We start from the raw sequence: 12,307 nt of genomic DNA on the forward strand, positions 1-12,307 counted from the left end.
TAGACTCTCATGTTATGGCAATTTTTTTCGAACTGCATGCACTACAGTGTAATCTTTATGGGTTCCAGGTGGGCTTGCACTAATGTGCTTTCGTCATACGTAACCTGATGTAGGGATCACCGGGGCAGCCAGCGATCTTGTCACATTCAAGGTCAACATGGTTAATGTTACCTCAACTCAGAGCAACTCGATCGTGTCATTAAGAGAAATACCGTTCAGTCATCGTAGTAATCAGGATAAATGGGAAACTAAAGAATTAGGACCACCCAAACCAAATTTAAACATCAAGCAAGTATCTACAAAGGGGGGGAAACCATATAACCGGGGATTTTCATGGAGCTGGTATGAGCGGAAAACGTGGCTAGCAGGCTGCGAAGTAGCTAACGCTTTGTCTGCAATGTGACTATCAAGTTAGCTAGCTGACTACTTTGCACAATGCAGCGTGACAATGTCAAGTTAGCTAGCTGTTAATTTACCCATTGAACGGGTCACCTTATCCATTATTGCAGCAATTGCCCCCCCGAAAGATTTGGCAGGAGCCGCCACTGAATTGTACATACATAGTTCAATCATTTATTGCCATTAAGACAATTCATGCCAATTTTTGCACATGCTTAGGTCATGGCTGGCAACTTTTATTTCATTTTATTAAAGAAGGAAAGCAGAAGTACTTTAAGTTAAAAGGAAAAACAGATTTTATACGAGTAAAAAAATCTGATATATCATTTAATAAAGGACATTTTTTCAAGTCATAATTTTTCTTCGTTTTTTAATATTGCGATAAATATTGTATCGTTGACTTTTTATCGTGGTATTATCGTACCGTGAGTTTATGGTATCGTTACATCCCTAGTTTGTATGCATTGCATTAGTTTAAAGGGGTGCATAAATGTGAGATCAAAGCAGGGAGGAATTACTATGTCATGATCTGACACGATTATGAAAGCTGCTCACTTCTGACAGATGAGTGGGTCTTTATCAAACATGTGATGTTGAGTTATGAATTGCCCAGGATTCCATGGTCCTCTTTGACCAGCTATGTACCTAGCCGCGTTGATGGGCAGGTTTGACCTCCTAGGAGTAGGCAGGTGCAGGAACAACACAACCAGTCACTTTTGACTTTGGGGCTGGGCTCACATTGATTGCACAGCCCCCAGAGATAAGCTGAGGGCAAAACGGAGTATGCAGGGCTTGTGTCACTGCAGACGTATGTGGAGAGAGCATATGGGGTGACGGGGACTACCATGCCCAAAGTAGGCAGCGAAGTGGGGGAAGGCCTGTTTACTGCATACTGCAAAACCTATTGCCATTTGTCTTTGGCACACCTGCACCATTGTGCAACCGTCAGTCCCAGGGCAGCGCGGGTTGGGGAGGTAGTTGGCTGGGGATCAGAACAGATCAGGGGAAAAAAAACTTCCTGTGGAATAGAGAAAGGGAAGCTCACAACCCCTCTGTACCCCCCCCCCCCCACACACACACACACACCCCACCCCCACCCCCCCAAATCCATTGCGTGAAAGGGGGCCTTTGTGAGTTCTCGTAATAATGCGTTCAGCTTGCCGATTTTGTTCTGCGGGTCTCCCATCAGCGGCTTTGGCCCGGCCTGGCTACAGCAAAGCTTGGAGGGGGAGGAGGGGAGGGGGGGGGTGTAAAAAAGACAAAGGCGTAAAGCATCAGCATGAGCTGCTTTGCTAATCTCCGCCAGCACAGCCATGAATGCTGGGGCTCGTTTTCACAGCCTGGTTTCCCTGTGTCCTCACTCTGCCCCTCTATGGCCCCTCCACGCCTCCTGTTTGTCTGTATGAGAGAGCTTAAATACATGCTTCTCAAAGCTAAGACTGAGGCCCAGTGGTCTACAGTGGGCTTAAACACTTAAGAGGATGTTAGCAATAAAAACAGTGTAGAACAGCATCTTGCCCACTCTTCTTGTTGCAGGTTGTCTGGAATGAGATTGCTGGGCATTTGGGATGGGCAGTGCTCGTTTCTTCTGAAGGAGGCAATAATGGCATTCTTCCAATTATTTGTGTAATACCCATTAAATCTCAGGCTCTGAAATATGTGTGCCCTCTTACCCTGACATTGATGTGTGTACTGTGGGGGTTTCAGCGTTATGTGTGCCCTCTTACCCTGACATTGATGTGTGTACTGTGGGGGTTTCAGCGTTATGTGTGCCCTCTTACCCTGACATTGATGTGTGTGCTGTGGGGGTTTCAGCGTTATGAGTATCTCTGCAGAAATGGTCAGGAAGCCTCAGTAAAAGTCTACCTCCTTGACATGGAGGGTTTCACCTAATGCTGTGCAGACTGTTATGAGAGAACGCACTTCCCCTTGTCATCTGCCATCTGGGTAGGGAGGAGCAGTGCAGAGATTAGGTGTCCTATCCCTGATATGTGACTCCAGTCACCTTCTCAGAGAGGCCTCTACCAGCTGGTAGGCAGGCCGGACTGTAGCCTTGTACAGTGTGATCCAGACCAATAGACTGTAGACCTGTTACCTAGTGTGGTATAGATTGATAGGCTTCAGCCCATTACTCAGTGCACCATAGACTGATAGACTGTAGACTTGTCACGAAGAGCAGTATAGACTGTAGATTGGTCATGCAATACAGTGAACACTGTAGTCTTGTCATGCAGAGTAGTATAGACTGCAGACCTCCCCAGTGCAGTATAGATTGTAGACTTGTGCAGAAGAGTATAAACTGTAGACACAATGCAGCTTGGAGTGTAGACCTGCACCCCACTGCAGTAGAAACTGATAGACTTAAGAACTGATGTGGCACATCAGTATAAATATATCCCGTATATCATAAAGGACAGGATATAATTAAAAATAAAGTACAGTACAGACTACAGTGCAGACAGTACAAACTGTTTCTTATTGCAGTATAAAACGATACAAACAGAATCTCACATAAAATACACTGAAGTGGTATGAATGTCAATCAATACATATAACTATATTAAACCCCGGAGATATCATATGACGACCTCCTTGTACAGTGTGTCCTAACCCCATTTCATAAAACATGGATATTTCCTTGAAAACTGTCAGTAGAGACATGCTTTGGAAACACTTTGGAAGAAACCAAAGGATCATTTACACAATTTCCAAATACATTTCACAATGTTAACAATCCAACAACCCGCAAGGACTGGCCCTCAGTCAGAGGCTTTCAAAATGAATGCTTAAGTTTAATTCTCATATTGGCACCACATCCTCCGAGATCCTTGTGTATGATCTGCTCCACAGACTCTGGAAATGTTTAGGTCAGGGTTCTTTCTAGTAGTTCTATGCTCATCCTGCAGTTGGAATTTTATTCCTTATTCTACCTTGACCCGTGTTTGAGAGGTTTTGTTGCTGTTTGATGTGATTGAAATGTTAGTGTCCGCATAGTTTGTGCACTCCGTCGGCTTGCTAACTCAGGGAAAGGCACTTGTAGAGGAATGTACTGAATGCAGCCCTTGAACTGAGCTCTTGAGAACGGGGGTATAACTTGGCAGTCCACGGAAGAGCTCCTATGTGTTGTGACTGTTATTTTTTGCCAGTAGGACTGCCTGAGCACATTTGCATTAGATGAAAAGCGAATCAGTGGTGTTTGTGCAGTGCAGTTTTAAGGTGTGGTCCTCTGTAATGGGGGATGTGGTCTGCTTCCATCTGACTGTTTCCCTGCCTGTGTTTACAGCCCTTCTTCCGGCTGCTGAACCTGCGCAAACTGGGCTTGAGCGACAATGAGATCCAGAGGCTGCCTCCCGAGGTGGCCAACTTCATGCAGCTGGTGGAGCTGGACATCTCACGCAACGGTGAGCCAGTACACACGCTTGTGCCCATACAAGCAGGCATGCACACGCACGCACGCACTCATACATGTTCATACGCGCGCGCACACACACACAAAAACATGCACACACACACACACAAACAAAACACACACCATTCATACAGCACATATACACACCGTATACGTGTCGTGTACACACGGACACACACCGCAACACACACTCGCATGCAGACTCCTTTCACACTGACGAATGGACACACACATTCCTCAGGAGCATGCTCACACACACTTATCTGATCTCTGTCATCCATATGCACTCACTCGCACACACAGGTGTGTGTTTAATGTATACACCTGCCGCCCTCTTCTGTGTATGCTACAGAAGCTAGCATCCTCTAATGTGGAAGCTCACCCACTTGGGTCACAGAATCTTGATGTGACTGGGATGAGAGCACCTTTTCACTGCTATCACTTTGCATGTGACCAATCACTGATTACCAAGTCAGTGATCCTCCAGTGAGAGGAAGATCTTGGGGGGTTTCCATCCTCTGGTCTGTTGCCTCCTCTGCTGAGCTCTCCTAGTCAGTATATTACAGACTCATTCAGCAGGTTGTGTATTACAGACTCATTCTGTGTGACCTCAAGGTCTGTAGAAACTCAGTCTTCTGATCTGGAGAACTATCATGAATAATATCTCCCCAGATACAAAAATAGGACACAGCAAAACCTCAAATCATTTAAAGTCAAACGTATTCAGACATCTGATCCTACCCCCCTAAGAAGCACATCTACAATGTCGGCTTTATATAGCTGCTGTTTATTATGTTCAGCAACTCAGCAGAGTTAATGAATGAATTGTCTGCCTGGTGTCCTTGGTATGCATATCGGTCTGTGATAGTCTGCACTAGGGACAGCATTGTTCGTTGAAACAGACATCAAGCCTTGTTGTTGGTCTGTGCTCCCTTTTGTGTCTTTTCGCTAATGGAAATGACCAGTGTGTCAGTTTATGCTGATTGCTCTCTGTAGGATCCTAGAGTTTAGGGCAATGTACATATTGTGATTTCAATTGATTAGTCGGAGTCTACTATATTTTTGCATCTTGGCGACAGGCATCTTCCCTATTGTGTATCGTTGAGCAGATTTATTCATAAGGAATGATATCGTAAGTTCAGAGGATCCATGTGAAATGACCCTGTAATCTCCTGTGTGGGACGCACCTTGTTTGGGTCAGTAGGCCTAACTGCTGCATAGTTTAATGAATGCAGGAGATTCCAGCAAGGTCCTGGGAGTGCTTCCTCTCCCTCTCCCTCGGCCGGCCATCTGGTAGTTATTAGGAAGGAGTCTGAAAATGTATGCTCTGTTGAAAATGACAAACTCCCTTTCTTTTCTCCTCTCCTCCGTGTGCCAAACCTGCTGACGGCGTGGTTCTCCTGACCCTCCCTCCTGCAGACATTCCTGAGATCCCCGAGAGCATTAAGTTCTGCAAGGCGCTGGAAATTGCAGACTTCAGTGGAAATCCTCTATCCAGGTCAGTCTGTTGGTGGAGGCCCTCTTGTCCCACTTCTTCCTGGGTGGGGGGGGGGCTGTGCCAAGTGTCAACGGAGTGAAGGCACCGGGGAAGTCTCTGCAGTCAGGAGCTTGCGAGTTTTGTGTGGCTTCTTGACAGAGGCAAATGCATCATTTTACTGCAGAAATGAGTCATGATAGGATGACTACATTTTGACTTGATTTGATTGTGCACAAGATAAATGTCAGAGGGAGGGGGAGGAAAAATCTACTTTGCAAACATGCAGTTTTTGTCCTTGGCGTTGACCATATAAAGGCCACAGCAGAAAAAAACTAACTGTACTCCTCTTGAGTGGGTGTCTGTGTGAGGATTTTACTTTATGGATAAAGGTCCTGGTAACAGTGTATTCAGAATGTCTTTTCACACAGCAAAATATATTTAACAGGCACCCAACATTGTGAGATGGTTTCCAGCACAATGTCCAGTGTAAGATTCTGTCAAGTGTTTTCTCATTTACAATGTGCAAATCCGACAGTTGAGCAGAGCGCACAGTTCAGGTGACTGCTTAAATCCTGCCACTTTCAGCAGATTCAAAACTACACTGTGACTTAAAACAACCCTCTCATGCATAAGTGTGTGATTCATCTCATATGTGCGTAATTAGAACAACTTCCATGATCCATCCGCTAGTGTATTGTGACTGCATTACATCATGTGGCTTTGAGGCTTCCCCAGTTTTACATAACAAATCAAATATGTGGATCTTCCCGCAGCTTAACGTGTTGGTAAAAATATTCACACAGATTCTTCATGAAGCTGTTGCAGCATAACTGAAGAAGTGGATGCTTAATGTTCCCAGCATTGTGGCTGTGTAAATATGTACATTTGCGTACCACCACAGTAAAAACCACACAGCCCCTGCCAAATGAACAGCGCCCCAGGTTTATGCAATAATGAGCTACCAAACCACTTCCATTATCATGTTCTAGAATAAGAGTCAGAACCACTCAACAAATAATAGATTTCAAGAGGGGGGGTTATAGAGAGACACTAATGTACAAAGTGCTCCATGCGTCCTGCAATATCAATTTCCAAAGAGCGCTTTTAGGACTGCCTCAGGGTGCAGGCCAATTAAGAGCTTAACCTAAGGACGCACTAAATAAATGTTTACAAATGGGGCTCCGTAAGGATGAATTAATTTACATCTTGGGCAGTCTTGGGAGGTAGAGGTCATTGGAAGTATGCACATGTAAAATAAGGCAACAACTCCATTATACCTCAACTCTAACATGTGAAAACAATCACATTGCTTTCGACTGGCGTTTAAGGCCAACAGCATTGACCTTAATGTTATCATTTAGCACATATATATATATATATATATATCCTCAGAAGCTCAGAAGCAAATTTTTATTGGAACTGGTAATGAAAAGCTTGTATTTTACTTGGAACTGGTGATAAAGAGCTTGCAAATGAAAGTGGATACTGAAGAATGATCACTTGGTTGCACTAAACACACAAAAAGTAAGTGTCTTTAATGCTGATTTGTAAATGCTTGGAACACCCAACTGGACATTTTTGGTGTTTTTTTTATTTTTCCCATAGAGTTACACTAGATGCTTTCTGCAGTGCTCTCACACATTTCAACACAAATCCTCGGTCTTTGGAAATAGAAGACTCCTCACTAAAGGAGGCTCTTGATCTGGCTGTAAAAGCAAGCACCCAAACACAGATGTTGCTCCCAAGTGATGGCTGGTTTCAGGAGGGAGGTACTTGTGTCAGCTTTTAATGGGATGTGAGTGCCTCTGAACGAGCACTGTATCTCATAGGCTGTGCCGCCTTCCTTACTCTGCATCTCCCTTCTCTCGCTCTCTCTCTCTCTCTCTCTCTCTCTCTCTGTCCCACCCCCCCCCCCTTCCTTTTTGCTCCAGACTGCCCGATGGTTTCACTCAGCTGCGAGGGCTGGCCCACTTGGCTCTCAATGACGTGTCACTGCAGACGCTGCCAAACGATATTGGAAAGTGAGCATACCATCCCCTACCTCACACACACACACACACACACACACACACACACGCACATACAGCAAGTCCAACATACAGTACGGGCTGTTTGCGCTTAACACCGGAAAACAAGCGTGTGTCCTTGAAGTACCTGGATCTGTGACACCTACGGTTTGAGGTCTGAAAACAGTCCCCTTCCTCCACTCTCCCCTTCTCATTTTCTCTGGAACACGTGACATCTCAGCTTTCCAAAACTGTGTCTCCCATGCCCTTTCACTAATGACTCTCATCAGTCAGATATGTGAAATATAAGTGCCTTCTATATGGACACTGCTCGGTGAAATGTAAACTGATCTGAGCACATCAGATCTTAAGCATATAGATAACTTTGTTTTTTTGCATAAGTAATCTCTTTATCTGTTGTGTACATTTCAGAGTTAAACCCATTAGTGGTATTTTCTCAGCCAGTTGAAGAAGGATTAAAATAGTGCAATGGGTGAAATCCCCATAATGCATATTTGAGTTTATGAGCTTGAGGATTGTGCAGCGTTGTCATAGTGCTGCCTTTCACAGTGACTGTAGTGTTGTTAGATTCTTGCCCGATCTCCGCAGAGCCACGCACACACTGCTGCGCTGCACACTAAGCTCTGCATGTACACACTAAGCTCTGCATGTACACACTAAGGGCAGCTGCTCAGTGGCTCACCAGCAGAGGTTTTACCTCATCGTAACCCATGGCTTCCCACTCCAGCTACAGCGAGGTCAGCGCCTCACCACACAATTATACCTCTTTGTAACAACCAGTGCACACACAGGCACCGCATTTACCAAGAGAGAGATTCCTTCCATATTTTCTGAAAGAAATGCTTCATGGATCCAAAGCAGTAAGACTGAGAGTAAATCAGAAAGTGGGACTTTATTTCTCGCTGTCACGCCTGGGCAAGGTCAGTGAAGCTGAAGCTGTAGTTTATGGTCAGTGAAAAGATTGGTAGAGTCTGCCATTTGTTCATGTCCTCCCTTTTTCCTACAGCTTGGCCAACTTGGTGACCTTGGAGTTACGAGAGAACCTGCTCAAATCCTTGCCCACGTAAGTCTCCCCCACCCCCCCCCAACTGCCTCTGGCCTATGGAACCCTCTCCCCAATGAGTGGTGATGGGAGCAGCTGAAACATAGCAGGAAACTAATGTATATGTAGGAAGTTATCTGTGTATTGGCAGTAAAATACACTATGTCCAAACTAACAGATTGGAGATTTATGTGCTGTCACACATTTTTCGGTTTTAGCCCCCTACGGTGTGTCCATTTTTCTGATAGACGCCCACTATAACCACACCAGAAGATTTAAAGGTGACAGTGTCGAGTCAGGTCTGCACCGTGTCGAGCAGCAGTTAAGTGAGTGATTCCTGTGCCTAATGAGTTTACGGAGCTGAATAGTTAGCTAAGTGTCACCAGTGAGTCCACCCGCTGCTTAAGCTCCCGGTGACAGATGCAGCGCGAGAAGCTCGCCGTCTCCTTTGGCCAGCACGACTGACGGGTGGAGGAGGGGGCCCCAGATGGCAATACAGCAGATTTCCAAGAGGCTCATTTCACCCTCACCACAGCCCCTTCTCCTGTGGACTTATCACCTCCCCTGCCCAAATGTTGTGGTAACAGCATCATGTGACTGGCACCTACAGTACATGCTGTTACTGAGCATCTGCACGTTTTTAGTTGACCTTAAAACAATATATACCATATCTAAATAATCAAGTGCTCAGAAACACAAATACAGAGTGATATGAGAAAAAATGGAGTATGAAATTTAGGGAAGACTTCATCTTTATTAACAATAAATTACTGATATTTTTATTTCTTAAAGAAATTGAAACAGTGCTGTGATGTCCTCTGTTATTAATGTTTTTATTGCAATAACATACTATGAGTCGAAAGTATTTTTTCCCCAGCAAAATTACATAAGCACCCACATTCTGCAGTGCTTGATGGTAGCTGGTCAAAGCCCACCCAGCAAACTTGGCAACATCTGATTTCTGCACGGTGTTTAATGTTTAATGACTTAGGCTGTGTGTGTGTTTGTGTTTGTTTTTGTGTGCGTGCGTGCATGCGAGCGTTCACGCGTGAGCATTGGGGTGAGGGAAGGGGTTGACAAGGACAGCAGTAAACCACTCCAGACACGTTATTGCCTATCAGTAGAGTTGCCCGGAACAGCCTTTGCTTCTTTGAGTGTTTGTGTTCTTTCTGAGGATTTCTTACATAGTTTCTGCCCATATCTGTGTTCGTGGCTCTGTGTCTCTTAAACACCACCCACCAGTACCCAAAGGTCTATTATATGTGTGAATGGTGTGTGAACTAGGTAACAGTGCCTGAGGTTTGGATGATTTGCACTTTTGCACTTTAACTCACTAATTTTCCCTGGATAATATAGGGCCTGCTGAGTGACTAAATGGAAACGCCAGTGTGTGTGTCTTTCTCTGTAGGTCCCTGTCGTTTCTGGTGAAGCTGGAGCAGCTGGACCTGGGCAGTAATGAACTGGAAGTACTGGTAAGAGCCAGCTCTCTCTAACTGTGGCGTACTGCCATTGTGCAGCCCAGAGGCCATGCCACCCTCTGTAAAATTTAACACTGAAAGTACCTCATTTACTGTCAGCATACATGATATACAGAACAGGTGTGTGGTAAGTTGATTAGGAAGAGGGGATCCACTGCTCCACAAGGGGATGATCAAAGCAGCATACCCACATTTCACCTTGAACTTTGAAGAGGTGAATTCTCACAGTAATACAGTGGTATGTTCCACATCTGTCTGTGGCAGGACTTTTTCCTGCCCGTGTTCACTGTAATATTCGCCTGCAGCGGTAACAAAGGCAATATTGGCTTTTTAACAATACAGCACTGACTCATTCCAGTTGAGCAGGTTTTTACTTTTATCAGTTGACTCATTACACAGGGATTCCTTTAACAATGAACACAGGAATCAGAGATAACGTGGAAGCGCGAAGCGGAACACCTTGCGCAGATGGCAAAAGAGATGAGCTTCAGATGTAAACGAGGGAAGCCGCTGCCTGAGGGAAACCATGTGCGGGAAGCCGCTGCGTGCGGCTCGCATTGCGTGTAGGATAGCAGAAGCAGGTGGCAGAGGCAGCGTGCCTCTTGGTTATTTGCAGGAAAACATGCCTCCTGGGAAGGAGGTGAGGGAGAGGTCAGCCAAAAAACAATAGGTCCCACTACCTTCCAGGCCGGGGGTTGCACCTGTTTTCCTCACTGGGAGAGACATCCCGTCAGGTAGCAACGTGGAGCTTCCTTCAGGGCTGGAGACCAAGGACCCGTGGGTCACGTGCTAGAATCCAGAGCGTACTGAATTTCTCCAGTCACCATCTGCAAGTGGGCAAAAAAAAAAAACCAAACGCTCCAAGCTGTTCTGCACATAGGCTTTTTTGAAGCTAACAGCTCATGTGATGTAACGTGTTTCTGAAGCTGCTTTCACTTCAGCTCTGCTTAATGCGTGTAATGACGTTCTCGGTAAGAAGAGTGCCACACACACAATACAAATTCATTCTCTAATGTTGGACTTCAGCTTTCAGCTGTAGAAGTTATTTGCTTACCTGAGCAGGATCCAATGTGAAAATGTCACTTTTACGCAAATTGGTTGTGGATGTGATTTTTTTTTTCTCTTCTCATTATGACAGGAAGTGCAGTATTTTCAAATGAAAACCTATACCTTGTGTGAATGGAGCCTCTCACAGCTCGTCCTCCATATTTCCTTTTGCTTTTTTCCCCTCAGCTTCCAGACTTTTTCTGCTTTTCATAGCACAAAGCATATCATAACTCTTATCCATTATGAATTATGGATCATTTGCTTAAATTAGGTAATGCTAATTTTCTCATCTTATCTTTCTTATCTTATCCCCACTGCTTTGTGAAACCACAAATTAAAGATATGGTTTTGTCACATGATTAGTTTTTGTCTCAATTTCAAGGAACTCTTTTCTCAGCTGCCTTTGCACCTGGGCCTGATTGTGTACATTTGATGCTCATGCTCAGCAGAGGGTACAAGATGGCGACTCTTACTCTCTCTCCCTCAGCCGGACACACTGGGGGCTCTGCCCAACCTACGGGAGCTGTGGCTCGACCGCAACCAGCTGTCTGCACTGCCTCCGGTTAGTACAGACTACTGCTTATTGGAAAAGAAGGCCTTCCAGAGTTGCTTGCTTTATCTGAATTGACACATTTTATCGAGTGGACTCAGCTTTCGGTATAACTGGGCCCAAAAGGAGTAAATCTGATAAAGTAATTACTGGCTAGATATTTCAGCTCGAGGTGAATCCTCTGTTCTGATTGGATAGAGAATACCCGTTCTTCTTGTCATTGGTTGTAATGGGTGTGCGGCTTTGTGTCTGCACGTGTGCAGGAGCTGGGGAACCTGCGGCGGCTGGTGTGTCTGGACGTGTCGGAGAACCGTCTGGAGCAGCTGCCCTCAGAGCTGGGCGGCCTGCTGGCCCTCACCGACCTGCTGCTGTCCCAGAACCTGCTGGAGGCCATCCCTGACAGCATCGGTGAGAGGGAGAGAGGGGAGGGGAGAGAGAGTGAGTGAGAGACAGTAGGAGAGTGAGGGACTGAGAGGGGAGGTTCCCGCGCGCAGGTTGACGCAGAGATAGAAACGCCGGTGCAGATGCACTGAGGGAGAAAGAGTGGGCCACTATGCTGACACACAAAGATGGTGGACCACAGAAAGAGAATGACTAGAATTAGTCACGCTGGAGTATCTGTATGCTGAAAGTTGAAATGATAAGGAGGACCTCAGATCAAGTAGTGCCTAAGAAAGTGCCTAAGAAGCGCCTAAGAAAACTAAATAGAATTTCAGCCAAGGCTGTTTACACTACATGGCAGGACTTGAACTTGTAGATATCTGAAGAGAAAACCACTGTGTAATATGCAATTTTTTACTTAGGTTTAGCAAACATTCAGCTTGGGAAGGAGGGGGCAGGAAGAATTTACAATTTGTGACACTGAACGGTATAATATG

General features: G+C 45.4%; 1 protein-coding gene across 4 annotated transcripts in view; it reads left to right on the forward strand.

The window, feature by feature from the left end:
- Nucleotides 1-12,307, forward strand: part of LOC118772608 (protein scribble homolog) — a 118,911-nt gene that overhangs the window by 46,753 nt on the left and 59,851 nt on the right. For all 4 annotated transcript variants that reach the window (XM_036521097.1, XM_036521099.1, XM_036521100.1 and 1 more), the window contains exons 2-8: nt 3,683-3,800; nt 5,228-5,306; nt 7,217-7,306; nt 8,319-8,375; nt 9,763-9,826; nt 11,367-11,441; nt 11,693-11,837. In XM_036521097.1, coding sequence (XP_036376990.1) covers nt 3,683-3,800; nt 5,228-5,306; nt 7,217-7,306; nt 8,319-8,375; nt 9,763-9,826; nt 11,367-11,441; nt 11,693-11,837 — 628 coding nt within the window. The remainder of the gene's footprint in view (nt 1-3,682; nt 3,801-5,227; nt 5,307-7,216; nt 7,307-8,318; nt 8,376-9,762; nt 9,827-11,366; nt 11,442-11,692; nt 11,838-12,307) is intronic.

The sequence above is a fragment of the Megalops cyprinoides genome, chromosome 2 (genome assembly GCF_013368585.1).
Source record: "Megalops cyprinoides isolate fMegCyp1 chromosome 2, fMegCyp1.pri, whole genome shotgun sequence".
In the NCBI taxonomy this organism is placed as follows: Eukaryota; Metazoa; Chordata; class Actinopteri; order Elopiformes; family Megalopidae; genus Megalops; species Megalops cyprinoides.